Here is a 16764-nt window from a genome sequence, read left to right on the forward strand (position 1 = left end):
ATGCTTGCGTTGCCTGGATCTCTTCAAGAATTGAAACAAGAACGTAGTGTTGGTGGTGCTCGGATACTTGGATTGATACCACTCTATACATGTGCTTAAAGAAATTCAGTAAAATGCATTTGAAAAGCACATACTTAACAGTTTGGAGCCATCAGTGAACTCGAGTAGAAAAATGCTGGCTCTTCATCTAAGGTATTCTATTTTGGGAATATATTCTCTACATTTTAACATCCTGTTCTACTATAGATCTAGGGCTCTCCTGTAGGTCGGTAAGTGGTGTAACTAGCATTTAGATTGCGTGGTTTATTCACAGTTCTGTCCTTGTGAAAAGTGAGCACATCCGTGAAATCAGCGAGAGCATTGCCGTGTTAGAAAAGACAGGTATGCCTAGCAGCTGAGGAAGACCGCGATGAGGAACGTGATGATTAATACCCATTCTAGTAAGAATCAGTCTTGCTTATGTTTTGAGTGATGACTCAGGCTTGTGAACTTTTTAAATATACATCTTCTGACTGACCTTCGCATTGCTACTTTCCCTGTTTCTGGGGGCTCTTGCTCCAGTCATGTTTTTGGCAGACCCAGATTTTCCCCGTGCGTTTTCATCTTACATAACCTTTTGTCACCTCCGTGGCTCTGTCCCAAATCCCCCTCTGGACTCCATGCCCTGGAGCGGTTGCCACTCAGTGACAGCAGCGGTGTGGCCTATCAAAAATCTAATCAAACCAAATGCAAGATGTGCAATATTCAGGCCTGCTTGGTTTAAGGGGTTTCATCTGTCAGTCCCTGGGGGAGAAAAGATTCTTGTTTTCTACTGGAACTTGCAGCATTTACTAGCCCTGAAAGGACGCAAACGTTAGACCTTGATATTCTTACAAAACAATCTTAACTTTTAGTTGCATTTTCCCTCTTTTCTCCCAGTACAGCTAAAGTATTGCACATAATAAATGGAAGGAGAGAATTTTATTGGGCCTTTTAAAAAACTTTCTAATGGTTTGAGACAGTTTTCCTGTCTTGACAGGACGTAGACCTCACAGTGGTGTGGTGGACTGCTTGTTGAGAGGATGAGCTGCATAAATTCACTGATGGCTCAGCCAACTGTGAGTCACGCAGTCATCCCAAACTTGTGCCGGGGGAATTTATACCGTTCCACATCATCACGTATTTGTTATGAGTAATCTAAGCTAGGGCTGCTTCTATCGTATTCACATTACCTCTTATTTTCAAAGCCCATCCTTTAAAGAAAACAAACCGCTTTGCACGTGATTGTGACTTGTTGATTACCTTCAGAAAAAATGACAGTGTATGTCAGGCTACGTTTTTGCTAATGTCCTAAGTATGAAAAATCAGCAGCCTCATCAGAAGCGCACACAGTTGTGCTAAGTGAATACTGTGGATTTGATTCCGTTGCCAGTAAGGAAAACGTTGAATTTGCCATGACTTCACTAGGAGCAGGCTGAGACCAACCCTGAGCATTTTGAAAGTGCTTCTTAATATTAGCGCTAGGTGATTTAGCTTTTAAATGTGGTCCTTGAAAATACCTTTTGCTGGACTTCTGGAATTATTATTTCCAGCCTGTTCAGCAGTGGAGGGGGGGGGGGGAATGAAAGTGGTAACTGCTTCAAGAAAGTTTTTTAGCTCTTGCTGAGAGCGTGCATGTGTGTACAGGGCGTAAGAGCCTGCAGGCAAGCCGCAGGACTCGGTCACAGTGAGTTAGTGATCCGTCACCACGTTTGCAGCCAATTGAACACCCTTACTTCAAGACTGTGCTCTGGTGCACAAGACCAGAGAATCAGGCTGAACCTGTTTCCTGCTAGTTGTAAAGACTGTCCTTTTCGAAGGGAACCGAGGAGTCTTTCAGGAATATTTTCAGAATATATTCAGAAATATTGCAAGAATGGGATATCTCTGAGAGAAATCTGCCGAGTTCCTCAGCCAGGCTTCGCCCTCATTGAGAAGAGTCCTCTTCCTCCTGTGAACTCGTAACTCTCCTGCCTCTGCCACCCGCTCAGTCCTTGCTGCTTCTGCGCAAGTGAAGAGTTAAGGCTTGTTTATGCTTTGTGGGGCACTCTGGAAAATTAACTCTGGGTTAGCGAGATTACGGTGAGCTCTCGTGTCGATGCTTTGTTCAAGGTTAAAGCGGCCCTCCCTCCTTTCAGCTTACTGCAGTTTGGGAGGGCTGCGCCCCGGGGTCTGAAGCAGGGTGCCTGGTGGGGAGGTAGCGCTGCCTCGGCTGGAGCCGTTCACAGGTCGCCTTTAACGCGGACGGAGCGGGGCCGCTCGCAGTCCCGGACAAGGAAGTTCGCCCGAACAGGTGACACCGAGCCGCTCTGATTTTGCTTTTATTCCCACCCCCCCCGCTCGCCCTAGTCGGAGCCCGAGGAGCTCGGGCTCGGTGCAGGCCAGAGCTGCTCCGTAGGGACCCGGCGCGGGGAGGCTGCCGCTGCCGCCCACGTGGCAGCCGGCGCGGGGCCAGCGCGGCCGGGGCGGCACCGGCACCGGCACCGGCACCGGCGCGGAGGTGAGTGCGGCTGCGAGGCCGGGCTGGCGGCGGCGGGAGCCCCGCTGCGCCCTGCGCTGCCTCCCTCACAGGCGGCGGGGGGGAAGCACACCGAGAAATGGGGAGGAAAAATAAAAAATAAATAAATAAAATTAAAAAAAAGCCGCCGCCTGCGGGCCCGGGGCGAACAGTGGGATAACGCTGCCCGGGGCCGAGCTTGGCCTCCGCCGGGCGTGTGTGCGGGGCTGTTTGCTGTGCGGCTGTCCCTTCTTTTTCCTTTTTCTTTCTTTTTCTTTTTTTTTTTTTTTTTTTTTTTGTATAAAAAGTAGAGTAATTGTCCTGGCTCTCGCTAGAAAGGAGCAACACGGCGGGCTTGAGCAGGGTCTAGCGCTCCTGCGTGCGCGGCGTTAACACAGCTGCTCTGTTTTCCTGTTAACTCCTACCGTCCGCAGGTTCCCCAAAATGAGGCGTTTTTGAGAAGGTGACCAGGGGAGGAGTTTAGGGGATTTATGAAAAACAAAGCGCTGCTGGCTGTAGGGTCGCTGGCCGGAGCGAGGCCGGGAGCTCCGTGCTGGGACGGGAGCGGAGGCCGTGTTTGGAGAGGCGTCAGCCTCCCGTCCTGCAGGCAGCCAGCTGCCGAGCAGCCCCGAGCGGCCACCTTCGCCTCAGAAGCGTCCTTAACGTGACTGTTAATAAAATACTGTTCCTTTGAAAAGATGCACAGGCCACGGATATTCCATCTGTAGGAATAAATTTTGTAATTAAGCATAAAAGCCTCGGTAAAAGGAGCTGAGCCTTTGCAGCAGGTGTTCGATCCTTCGGGGAGGTGTGCCAGTACTAACACTGCTACGCTCCTCCTAACGCTGAATGCTATGGAAAGAGTAAAACAACCATTCTTGTTTAATTTATAGACTGTTTAGGAAAAGTAGGATCAATTAAGTTTTGAATTAGAGCCTCTTTTATATTAAAATAATTACTATTTGGGGTTTTTTCTTTTGGCAGACTGGTCTGTATAGCACAAAAAGCTTCTGCGCAGTGAGTGACCTAGATGAATGACAATACCACCACAAAATATTTATGTTTTGCGGTAATTTAGAAACCACACCGTGCTATTAGTGTGCTGCATATACTGAAAAAGAGGCTCCTGCCCCAGAGAGTTTCCAAGTTTAGACCCTGATCTTGCAAAAATATGTGCACATATTTGCATACTATGAATAATTACTGTGGCTTTGTCAGAGCTGCTCCAGTACAAAGTCTGTCCTGGAATGTTTATTTAACTTGTGTTTCTTTGTTTTGTGCCGTGTCCTATGTGAAGCGTTTGCTTCAGTGACTTTGTGGGGCTAAATGGACGTGTGTATTTGTGATTTATGTGAAGATTTACGAAAATTCTTACACCAACACGAGTGGGAGTACGTTAAGCAGAAAGAGCAACAGGAGCTCTGCGCCGTGCAGGCAGGAGGGCTACCGGGGAGGGAGCAGTGTAGGAGAGGGGTTTTAATATTGAGAAAAAAAGAAGAGAATTGCAGGAAGCAGGGTTTTTAACAAACGAGGAGGGTAACATTTCCTACCAGATCAGCTCCAGGCCTGAAATCCATGAATGGAGCGCTTCACTCTGCGACCTGGAAATTTCAGATTCATCATACTGGTGCATCAGACTTCCCTGTACTGCTGCACGTGGGACACGCTGAATGAACAGCTTCTGGCCATGCCCATTTGCTGCAGAGCGCAGGGCCAGCTCGCTCTGGGCTCTGTACTGGTGTGTTTTAAAGGAGACAGGACCTGCAGGGCTGCAGCCTGGCTTTTCTTTGTACATCCAGATGGAGCTGCTGTGAAAACATGCGTTTGCATGACCACAGTGAATCACGTAGTGAGTAAAATCTCTTGCTAGGAAGAGCTACATTGGGGAATCTTCGGAGAATGTCTCTATTCAGTTGTAATCTTGTTTCATGTTGTGTGTTTTCTTCTCTTCCTTTTTTATTACTATGGCTATTTGCATAAAAACATTAGCTGTGTTTCTGAAGAGTTCATCTGCTCCTGCTGCTTTTGCGCTGCTTGAAGCCCCAATCTCCCCATAACAGCAGCCATTTGTGATATTGTAAAGGATTATTTGCTTCAAAAAGAGGGGAGCAAGCAGCAGGGAATCAATGAACTCTTATTGGCTTTGGTACTGTTTAACAGGCCACGTGTACAGGGCAAAGAAAAACCTCCTGTGCTGTCCATTGTACCGGATTCAGCAGGGAACCTTCTACTGCCAAAAAAACGTGGTGGAGTGGCGATAGTGTTGGTTATTTACTGTTTTAGATTTTAAAGTAAAAGTAGAATAACAGAGGCCGGATGTTAATTGGGGAAATGGAGATTCAGACCCTGATTAAGAAAACCTAGGTGACCCTAGATAGTTTTCACTCTGTTTCTTAAGTAGAAAAAACACATTTCCTTGTCTGTCTTGTCTGTTTAGCTTCTAAGCTTGAGGAGTCCGAGATTCCCACACTTTTCTTGTTGTAAGCTGGGTCTCTGGTCTCAGGTGAGGAGCTGAGCCACAAACACAATACAAGTCAGGAATTGTGCGATCATGACTGGTTCTTGTAAGCACGTGAGCTCAACCAGCCAAGACGCTAAACCAGCCCCGGGAGAGCCAAAGAACCAGAAAAATTGCTCTCTCCGAGCGCATTGTCTTACTGACCTGCTCTTGCTTATCGCTGGCTGCAGCTATTTTGATTTTCTAGGTACAGCCAGAAAGGCTCTGTTTGCTGTTTGGCCTGGGCAACTGATTGATGGCCATCACGAGATCATTTGGGGAAAGTTAGATTCGCTGCCAGCTGTGAGGAGATGCATAAAAGCAACTCCCCACAGTCAGAGGGAGAACTTTGTACAAGAAACAAGCCCAACAAGGAGAGGAACTAGCAGTATCAAGGCAGAGAAATGCTTGTGCTAGGTTTCGATTCTGTAAGGATGTTTCAAGTTATCCTTGAAATAAAGCCATGCACTACTCTTTTGGAACAACCATGGTGTTTAAGCCTGACCCACTGCTTGAGTCTGCCTGTGGCAGGTACAAATTTAAAGTCAGGCCACTGCAGACAGGAGAAGTACCATGACTGTCCTCCAAGTGTGGGTATGACCACAAGAGAAGGACACCTGTATGTCGCTGCAGAGGATGTGGCTGGTTCACTAGAAATGGCTGCTTGGTGCTCAGTGGCAGTGAGAAAGGTGAAGAGGAGGGCATCTGAAATCCTGTGTGTAAATGTGGTGAACACCTTGAACTGCTTCAATTCCAGCTCTGTATCCTACAGAAGAGGCACAGAGAGGGAGCACAAGGATGCTTGTCAGTGGGGAGATTAAATAGGACTCTAAAATGCAAATGAAGGGGATGTGATCAGGGTGGTGAAATGATTAGTGGTTCTGAGAAGGTGAAGAGGAAGTAAATACTCTGTATTTCTCATGCCACAGGAGCCTGATGACATGAAATGAAATCACTGTGTGCCAGATTTAAAACCAGTGAAAGGAAATACTTTTTCGAGACAGCTTATAATGAAGCTGTGGAGCTAGTGCTGCAGGATGCTGAGGGCACCAGAAGTATGAACAGATGCAGAAAAGCATATCTAGAGCCACTAAACATAAGGCTGATGGTACAGTCCCTGCCTCAGGCAGCCTCTGAGAGGGTGCTAAAAGGGGTATTGCTGATTGCTCTGTTCTTGCACCATGTGGCTGGGTGTCCACTCCTCGTCACTGTTGGCTAGCTCAGCCTCTGTGCTTTGCAGACTAAGAAAACAACAGCAGTGCCTTCCATCCTTTCTTCTTTCACAGTAGGTGCAATAAAACCATGAATTCTCTGCAGCGGAGAATCCAGCACCGCAGGAATTTGATGGAGGAAAATAGCTGACCTTCTGCTCTGACCAACCTGGCCTGTCATTAACGCTGTGACTGTGCGTTGGATTGGTAGAGGTAGCATGAAGGACACGATGTTCAGCCTGAACAGTATGAGCAGTGAGGGATATGTGCAAGACCTGTTCCATGAAGAAGCACAGCAGGTATGTTGGGGAGCTGGTTCCTTCCACAGCCCATGTTTCCAGCCCTGGTTGTCTCTGGAGCCCCTCCTGTTTACCTCGGTGGCAGGTGAATGGGACTGAAGTAGCAAAGCCATTAGTCGACCATCCCTGTTGCAGTAATTGAGAGCCTGCCCAGGAAACAAGAGGTAAAACTGAGGGCTTTGCTTTCTTCTAGGTGCCTCAAACGCAGACGAAGCCTTGGTGGAAGATCCAGTTGTTTGTGTGGGAGCCAGTGCTTTTTGGGACGTGGGATGGTGTCTTCACGTCCTGCATGATCAACATTTTTGGAGTGGTTCTTTTTCTGAGGACTGGATGGCTTGTGGTGAGTGAGCACTGATTTGGTCAAACATGTGAATTAGATGGTAGGTAATTTCCTCTTCACCTCATCTTTCCTCTCTATCCCCGCCCAAGCATTTTCGATTCTGTGCTTTTCATTCCAGGAAATGGTTAAATCTTCTGGTATTTCTTCTTAGCATTTTAGAAAGCTGCACTAAAATGGAAGACTGAAATTAAAAGTGGTCTTCGTAACTGCTTTCCTAATTTAGCCTTCAGAAAGACCAAAAGAAAGGAAAAGGACACCCTTGTGTTGTACTGTTCAAAATACTCTTTTCAGGCAAAATATTTTGCTATAGCTACATCTACTCTACTGTCTTCCAAACACTGTTGAAGTTGACCTGTTTCAAATGTGTCAATTTGACCTGGAGTCCCTGCTATCTTGAATGGAGATCTCTCAGTCATGAAATTGTCTTTGCTACCAAAAGGTCCACCTGTGGGTCCAGGATAGTATCTCACTGAGGGTCAGAGCCTGGAAAAGTTTCTGTGCTATATTGCAGTACAAGATAGGACACCTCCTGATGCAGTACCTTGTACAATCCCTTAAAAATTCCTCTTAGGAAAAGGAGAGCTTCTTCGGGGAATGGTGGAATTTGAGGCAGAGTTCATGTCACAAACGCAAGTTCATGTCACAAGCACAGGAGACATCTTCCTGGTCCTTTGGGAAGAAATTTGCACTGGATGTTGGAAATTGATTCACCGAAGCAAGGAAATTAGAGAGAATATTTGGACGGACGTTGAAGAAAGCGCCTCAGAGAAGAGTGAATCCATGGCACAACAGAGAGGAAATGGGGCTGCTCCCGACTTTGCAGCAGGATGCAAACTGCAGCGCTGCGTCCAGCCCAGTTCCCCGGGGGACGCAGATGGGCGTGCTGAGCGCCACCTTGCCTCCTACTGCACTCGCTCTGCCTTTGCTAGTGGAAACTTGGCTTGTGAATTCTGTGGGGAACTGCTGTCTGTTCTGGTGAAGGAGCCAGAGCGATTTTCCTCGCTCCCTTTTCTTCTTGGTCCTTTTTCTTCCATGTCTCTTTTTGAAAGTTACTGCTGGAGCAAACACAAATAAAAATTAAGTAAGTAAATAAAAGAAAAAATGAAACAGCTGGAAGCTAGCATAAAAAGGAAGGGAGGAGATGTCGAGGTTGGCAGAGAGTTCACGTGGCAGAGGACTGTCATATTTTGATCCAGTTGCAGAGTCGGGCTTTTGCTGTTGATTTCCAGAGCAGGGCTTAGTTAAGCTTGCAGTCCCAGGGGACACTGATCTTACAGGAATATTAAGCAACTATTTTAATGTTACGCTAACCGCTCGCACTCAGTGGTAACACCTTCCAGCACGCATGCATAAATAAGTATCAGTATTTAATCTGGGCTTTCTCCTCCCGCTGTCTCTGCACGCTGTTGTTGTTGTGAGCTCAGCCTTCCTCCCTCCGGTGATCTGCAAAAATGAGTTTGGGTTATTCTGGTTTTACTGTTAACCCTTTCTTCCATGGAAACCATTGGATTGCCTGTAACTGGTTATGGTAGTAGCCCGGTACCTCTGATCGTGTATAGAAAAGCCCAAGGCTACATGAGCATGTGCAAGCTTTTTTTTTTCTTTCTTTTTATTTTTTCCCCTTTCTCACTGAAGCGTGTTGTGTTTATTAACTCTTTTAACCTACAAGTAAGCAACTGAAGAAAAAGAGCAATTGTCCCGTTGAAAGGGAGTGTCAGGTTCTAGTGGACTGCGTGGTGTTGACCCCGCCAGCAGCTGCGTTCATAACAAACCTTGGCTCCACTCCCTGCTGACCAGATAAAGCCCCTGTCAGAGACAGTGGGACATTGAACCAAAATAGGATTTTATGATGATAGCAACATCCTGCATATGTTTCTGTTGTTTCACAAAAAAGAGAGAGAGAAAAAAAATTGGGACTTCAACCAGCCCCGAAGCTAGAGAAGCAACTTTTTACTGCTGATAAAAAAGCAAGCCTGCATCAAGGCTAGCCTGACCTCAGAAATGAGCACCACTGGGGCGGGAGAAGGAGCAAGGTTAGGAGCGAGTGGTGCAGATACGGCCTGTAATGTGAGTAAAGGCGGAGGAAGGGAAGCCAGGTGCTAATGGTGCACTGGGCGGTGGAGGAGATTTCTGATGGTATCGTTGGAATCGCTCTGCACTGAACACTCCCGTCAGCAGGAGATGGGCTGGAGCACGAAGAAAGTGAAACAAATTGCAGCCATGTGAGAGAGGATTGGAAGGTGCTGGAAACAGAAGTGCTTGATTGCTTCTGGAGGTACTAATCAGCCTCCTCTTTAAATTTTTGGAAGGCACAATTCCACTGAAGTTAGAAAATCTGACTGTAAATGGCAAACTGAACCCCAAAGAGGTAAATGATGGTGGCCGTGCCAGGTGCAAACAGGGCCCTGCATGGAGTTTTGCTCCGAGCCCTCTGCCCTGCACCGAGCGTCCTTGGGTACCGCACACCCTCCTCTGGTGCTTCCTCTGCTCCACCTCAGGAAGTTTTTCCAGCAGGGCTAAATCCTCTGAAAAAAACCTACGTAAGAGTAAATTGAGAGCCAGAGCCACCTGCTACTTTGCATATTGTATGTGGATAACGCCCAGCGTGCAGTAGTTTGAGTGCATTATTTATCTTCCACACTGTTTCCTTTTGGGTTTTGTTCTTTGTTATCTTGTTTTGAAGGGTTAGATCTTCTAAAGGTAAATGATCTGAAAAATTGAAATGCTGGTTTAATGCTATAAAAAAGATCATTTTTCATAACCCGCAAATGTTTAATTTTGAAACTACCTCTTATTTTTAAAATGTTCTTATATTTCATTCTAACTCTAATATGCAAATTGGGGGTGATCCCTTCACTGTACAGTTGAATCATTCAGTTTGATTTTTTTTTTAAACGGACAAAAATAGTGATTCATGCAGGAACCTAATGACAAAGAACCCTGTCATGGAAAGACCTGTCCAGCCACAGAACAAGGCAGGTCTTCCTCAGACAGGTTAATTGGAAACATAAATTTGACAATCAATTATGTTAATTATAAAAGTAGGGTGGGTGGGTGCGTGTGTGCACACGCGTACCTGTGGGGGGTTATTTTTTTTTCTTTTTACTGTGTAATGATTCCAGATTCATTGATCATTAGTAACTAGAAGAAGTTTTTTTTCTTTTCTTCTGAGTAATTTTCCTTCCGTGAGTTGATTTTTTTGTTGTTGTTGGTGGTGGTGTTTTGTTTTGGTTTTTTTTTTCCCATTACAGGGAAACACTGGAATTTTAATGGGCATGTTTCTGGTGTCCTTTGTCATCTTGGTTGCGCTGGTAACAGTCTTATCCGGAATTGGGGTCTGTGAGAGGTGCAGCATTGGAAGTGGAGGAGTCTACTCCATGATTTCTACCGTCCTTGGAGGTCAAGTCGGGGGGACCATTGGCTTCCTTTATATTTTTGGCCAGGTAAAAAAAGAAAAAGAAGAAAAGTCATTTAAATGTGAAGAAACATTGCGATACACATATTAGTCTTGTGCTCTGCTGTTCCAGGAAATGATGCTCCAGGGTGATGGGTGGCATGGGAGAGCACCAGGGCACCTCCAGCTTGGTGCCTCCCAGCAGGAGCAGGCCTGCGCGTGGCAATATGCCGCGTTACGGGGACCAAAAGGCGGGGGGAGTGGGTGTCTGAACCAGCCAGCTGTGCAAGCAGCACTTTCTGATCCCCCTGTTGACAAGAGAAATGACACTGAAGAGGGAAGGGCCGATGTGACAACGATAAGCAAATACACAGAGCAGCTGTGGGCTAACGCGTCGGTGCTGCCGCGCTCGCCGAGCCCTTGGAGAGGTGGGGAAGCGCCTGGGCCAGATGCTCCTTAGCTGCTGCTCCTTAGGAGCTGAAGCGAGCAGAAGTGGAGCTCCTCCTGGGAGAGGAGAGCTGGGCGGAGATAAGGGCCACGGCTAATCGACTTCTCCAGCTCAGAGCGTTACAGCTCCGCGTTTTCTGAAAGGCCCCAAGGAGCTGTGGTGGGGAAGCACTGAAACGCGCCTGTAGTAAACATGAAGAATGGAAAGTAATCTCTTAAATCTGCAGTGACTTAAGCCCCCTCCCCCCATGAAGATATTATGAACAGTATAAAATGCGGCAAGCAGGGAAGAATTTTTATTGAGGTTTGTTTTTAAATGGCTGGCTTGCAGCAATCTCTGAAAACCCTTAAGAACACACAAACCCAAAATAATCCCTTCTTCTCCTTTCTCTCCAGATTAAAAGCAAGTGTCCATAAAATACGAATTGAGTGCAGTTACAAGCCAAGATATGGAGAAAGGCCACACATGAGAATCCTTCCTGTAATATTTTCCACTCTAGCTCTCCGATCGGACCCTGTCTGGGAAAGCAATCAGGTTGCAGCCTGTCCTGAGGATCATAAAAGCTGAGCTGCAGCAGCCCAAGCACTCACCTAGGAACTCAGTGCAGTTTGGGGGGCTGTGGGGTGAGAAACTGCCAGCTCCCTTTGAAATGCTTTGCATGCTCCCAAAAGCTGATGCATTTCCCTTCTCTATGGCTGTTCTCAGACTTTTTCTACCCAATGTGCTTTGTACCAGCTATAAACTACTCCCTTGCTACAAGCTGGATACAGAGCACTTAGCCAGTAGCCAAATGAGTGCAGCCAGATATGGGTGAAACCCTGTTCTGACTGAGGGGAAAAAGGGAATAAATAGCCCTGTAGTTGCTAAAGCCTTGTGTGATCAGAGACTGCTCCCTGCCTTGACGCTAAAGCGGGGACAGGCTGGAACTCACATGGCCAAGCCATGCTGGAAAACCCAGTTAGTTTCTCTGTGCAGGCATTTCTGGCTGGTTTTGCTTCCCTCGTGTGATGCTCCGGCGGAGACGCCTGATCAGATTGCCCTACGCAGATCCAGCACACGTAGAAATACTGACTCCTACCAGGACCAGCACTGTGCATTTGATCACCACGGGAGTTTGGTGCTCTTGTCTGCGGTCTCCTTTTCAGAGTGGTTCGTAGTAAGAACCGTCTGTGCCAGGAAAGATTTTCCAGGGTCCAGCCCTAAAATCGCTTTGTCCTACAAGCACGGGTAGAGGCAGCGCTTACCTGGGTGGTGAAAATCAACGACGTTCTTCACCCAGCAAAGTCGGTGGCTTACAAAGGCTCTTAAGAGACTAAGTTCTGCAAATGTTCAACCCAGAAATTCAGTTCTGATTTCAAGAAAAGTAGTTCAGAATATTCAAAGGAAGCCCTTCCCGCCGTGCCTCTGTGAGGCGGCGGCCGTGGCTGCGAGCAGCGCCTTTGCAGGCCCCCGGCTCCTCCGTCCTCCTGGCTAAGCACGTGGCTTATCAAAGCCTTCAAGGACGTTCGCGGTGCTGCGGCTGTCAGAGGCTCTCTCCCTCTCTCTGCTCCCTTCAGCGTGTCCTTCTAACATGGAGAAGTGACACGTTTCAGACCTTGTCGTGAAAGCAAAGCAATCTTACTCAGCTCCTTCAAAATAATGGCGTTAGCGAGGTACAAAGAATTGGGAGTTACAGGATGCTTATTTCTCCCTGCAGGGCTTTCTTTCGTGTGAGATGCAAAAACTGGATTTTGTTTTAGTCCATGTACTAGAGTAAGATTACGTGGGGATTTTTCCCCCTCCCCTTAAAGTCTCCAGGGCAGTTTTGGTGAGTGTCCCGCGGCGGCGCCGTGCTGCCTCTGGCGCTCACGCGCGCTAGCTTAAGAAAAGGTCCGTTTTCAGGGCAAAGCACGTTCCTCCGGCGGTGGTGTAGGCTCTGCTAAAGACGAGTGAACGAGAGTGAACCCGCTCCTTTTTTGGGGACCCGAGGTCTACGGGCGGGGGTAGCGGGGCTCTCCAGCGATCTCCAGTTGTGCTGCAGCAGAAGACAGCAAGCCCCAGACCCGGGTGTGAAACTGGCTGTGGCTGAACTCGTTGCGGCTTCGCAGCGCGGCTTGCCGCGGCATCCCCCGGGGAAAGGGCCGCCGGCGTTGCCTAAGCGAGGAGACCGGCCGGCCTGGCGGTTCGGAGGTGCTGGCAGCGGCTCGGAGCGCCGGGGGCGCTTTGCCTTGCCCGCGGGAGACGGCTCGTCCAGCCGCTAGAGGGGGAGCGGGACCTGCAGCGCGCAGCCCCGCGGCCGCGCGCTTGCAGCCTGGCGCGGAGGCTCGCCCCGGGCCTCTGAGGCCGCTCCTGGTTCCCTTCTGCAACCGGCCCCTCGCCTGGCCTGCCCCTGCTGGGGGCTGGTGCCTGCTGCTCTGGCTGCGTACCCCAGCGTTGTTTACTAGAGCGAGCCGTGCGCTGCAAAGGGCTGCTGCTGAAACACGGGAGCCTCTGCGGAAAAATGTCCTGGTATTTAGGATTGCTTCCCCACGGGGCGATTTGAAGCCTGAGCCAGCGCAGGCTTTTCCCTGCTTTAGGAGTCCTCTGCTGCAGGCTCGCAGCCATCTGGAGAAGAACGTGTGTCCCACTCTGCATCAAGAAAAATAAACAGCTCTCCCAAGAGCTCCGGGGACACGAGTTGCACAACGCGCTCGCCTCCGAAGGGCAGGCTCTCTTCCAGTAACAAGATGGGGAGCCAGCGAAACATCCAGCTTTACATCCAAACTAAATACCGAGTTAAAAATAAACCCCGGGAGGCGATAAAGGGGGAAGCGTACTCTCATTCTTCAGACAGGTGTTTAACTAGGACCCCGTCTTTCAGCGAAGCAGGAGAAAGGGAAAGCTTACAGGGGTTGACTCATCCTTTTCTTCCTTGGATAAGCCAGTGTGGTTTATCTTGGAATATTAATTGAGGGTAAATTTTAAAGCCAGTGAAAAGCAGCTGGATTGCTAGCCCCAGAGCCCAGCCTTCTCTGTTTACCCAGGCAGTACGTATGCTGGCTTCCCCACGTTGCCCAAACAGCGTACTTCATTGCAGTAGTAAGGTTTAGTCCCTGCGGGCTAGGGTAGACGTAAAGATTTTGTTGTAGTAGCCGTTCCTACCTGCTGGCGGGGCGCTCACAGCCCTGTGTCCTTCAGTGCGTTGCAGGTGCCATGTACATCACCGGGTTCGCCGAGTCCATCGCCGACGTTGTGGGGCTCAGCAATATCTGGGCAGTGAGAGGAATTTCCCTGGCTGTCCTGCTGGGCCTGCTCGGCATCAACCTGGCAGGCGTGAAGTGGATCATCCGGCTGCAGCTCCTGCTGCTCTTCCTGCTGGCTGTTTCTACGCTGGACTTTGTCATTGGGTCCTTTACGCACCTCAATCCAGGTAAAACTCAGTGCGTCCTTCGTGCGGGCACATGCAGCTGGCTTCAACGGGTATTAATCCTCTGGGGCTTTCTCCCTAGGTGTTTATTGTGAAATTACACCTCCAGGCAGGGGTGGAGTTCAGAACTTCCAGGTGTGGCTCCTGCACTTAAGTACCAAGTCTGTAAAGGCAACCTCTAATTTTGCAAAGAGTATTTCTAGAGCATGACTGGAGATACCCCCTCAACACCCTGCTGGTATTTAACCTCATCATCTAGCTCTAAATATGTGTATTTATTATCCTAGTAAGATGTGTATTTATTATCCTAGTAGTGCATTTGAAGGTTTTCTAACAATAGAGAGCTGCCCGCATTTCTGGTTGCTATTTGTAGCTTTCTGCTGTTAACTCTGTTAAGAGCTGTGTCTGTGAAAATAGAGGATTACAACTTTGCATTAAGGAGCTTTTCTTACCAGAGGCCCACGACATCACTTAAACCCTGCCTGTGCAGTGAGCTGCGCAACCCGGGTTGGCTCCAGCCTTCTCAGCTGAGTAAGCAAAATTAAGTTTTGCTCCCCAAAGAGAAGCAGCACGCTGGGGAGTCAGGGAAGGAGCGTGGTGGGGCATTGCCAGGATTTCAGAGAGCAGGGTCTCTGAACTGCAGGTCTCCTCCATTAACCTTCCTCAGCAAGTGTGATCTCTGTGGAGTCCAGTCTGATTTCAGCCTTCAGCTGTGGCTTCAAGCTGTGGCAGGCAGTCGGGTTAGGGGCAGCCACGGACTTCTGGGCTCAGCAGAAGACCATGGTGGGGCTCCCACCTGCACCCCACGTTCACATGGAGACCCTCCCTCCACCCCTCACCGTGTCCTTGTCCCGGAGAGGGTTTGGCAGGGAAACATACTGCAAAATGCAGTGGGTTGCAGTGCAGGGAGTTCCTGAACGCCGCAGCAGCTCTTTCAGTAATAGCAAAGTGCAATTAGCTAAGTAAACAGAAGGTGTCACCTTTTTCTTGGTTTCCCCTGTGTCCAGAAACACCTTAGGGGATTGCAAGAAACTGATAAAAGTGCTCTAAAGGAAAGATCTTCCATTAGGATTAGTTCATTACAGTAAAAATTCAGCTGCTGAATCAGGGGACAGGAGGTGAGTCAGGTATTCGTATTCGTAGCACAGATGTTATGGCTGTATTTTCGCGCTGCCATATTTTGTGCTGGCGTTACTGTGTGCAAAGTCGGTGATGTCAGGGGTAGAAGACGCACCGGAAGCTCCTCACCTCTCAGAGAGCCTTTCACATGTTTTGTGGAAAGGCTGATCTGGAAAAAGGCATTTGTATTTTATATTTAGCACGTAAGAAATGCCCCGAATGAAACCTGAAATGCTTAGCAGACGCTCGCAAAGAAGAACAAAATGAGGACTGTTGTGCTCGGTGTGAAAAACGCGGTTGGCATGTTTTGCAAAGACAGCAACCGACCTGCTCCAAACAGCTGCATTTCATAGGAAGTTGTTTTCTAAAGGAAACAGTGGGGGGTTGCATTTCAGCGTTGCTCAGAGGAGATCTTCACTGTAGACCTAGAGACCTTTGTGCTGGTAGACAGCAAATGAATGCTCAGGATGAGAAATGATGGGACGAAAGTGAACATGGGAACAGGAGGGGAGAATTAGAGGAATACAAGAGTCAGCAGGAAACATGCCCAAGCTGAGGTCAAAATATTCTTTGATTTCCTCTACTGCTGAGCACTATGTCATTTTCTTCTGAAAGAAAATAAAGAAAAGAAAGGAAATGAGATGGTTGAGCATCAGAAATCCTGCCATTTAGCCATGGCTGGTTAAAGAGACAAGGGTTTCCAGGGCATGGAAAAACGCCAGGCCGTCTGCGGCAGGATCTAAGCCCCTCATGCCTAGAGCGATGCTGACCGTATGCTTGGATCTGTAGCCGTAAGGCACACTGTAAAGAGCCATGGTTTCTCTGCTTTTGCAAACAGCTTCCGTGTGAGAGACATTATTTTCAGTGCAGGCTGAACGCTTGATGCCTCACAAAGTCCTGCATTTCCCCAGAAGGCCTCTGCGTGGTGTGTCAGCACCAACGGTGAGCGCTGGGCTTGGAGAAGCGTGTCCTGCCTGCATTTCACATGCTTTCTGTACCATGCTTGTCCCCGGGGCAATTGCACTGGGTAGCAGAAAGTCTTTTCTGCAGGGCAGCGCCACGCACACTGCGGATGGGACGTGCTCCCAGTTCAGTCACGCAGTCTTTTATCGGCTGATGAGAAAAGCAGGATGCCGTGTGTCTGGATCCAGCATTAGGAGAAGCAATTGAAACCATGCTGCCTTGGGGCTGAGAGCCACTGGCAGTCAATAGAGAAATTAATCATCTTTGGCCTCGGGCAAAATACCACACCATCAAGGAGATCTGTCAGGCTTGGGCCGTGTCGTTTCCCTCCTAGAGCATGTGCAGCCAGCCTTCTGCAGTCCTTGCATGGCTGCAGTTGTTTCAGGTGAGGTTATTTGGCTACACTGGTGACTTAGGTACACAGGGTAGCAAGCAGAGGGAGACACTGGGAGCTAATTTTTGAGGCTGGACCATGACTGTGAGTTGGAAGGACCTCAGTTAACATCTTGCCTTGACTGCTTACTTTGTTCTGTGACAGGTTTATGGAGTTTTAACCTCAGGCCTCAGTTTCCTACCCTGTAAAATGGGCCTAG

General features: G+C 48.5%; 1 protein-coding gene across 1 annotated transcript in view; it reads left to right on the forward strand.

Annotated features, from left to right (window-relative positions):
- The first annotated feature begins 6453 nt into the window (after window positions 1-6453).
- Window positions 6454-16764, forward strand: part of SLC12A8 (solute carrier family 12 member 8) — a 57525-nt gene continuing 47214 nt past the window's right edge. Inside the window, exons 1-4 of the mRNA XM_062578920.1 lie at window positions 6454-6522; window positions 6716-6862; window positions 10114-10305; window positions 13861-14092. Coding sequence (XP_062434904.1) covers window positions 6454-6522; window positions 6716-6862; window positions 10114-10305; window positions 13861-14092 — 640 coding nt within the window. The remainder of the gene's footprint in view (window positions 6523-6715; window positions 6863-10113; window positions 10306-13860; window positions 14093-16764) is intronic.

This window comes from Rhea pennata, chromosome 6 (genome assembly GCF_028389875.1).
Source record: "Rhea pennata isolate bPtePen1 chromosome 6, bPtePen1.pri, whole genome shotgun sequence".
Lineage (NCBI taxonomy): Eukaryota > Metazoa > Chordata > Aves > Rheiformes > Rheidae > Rhea > Rhea pennata.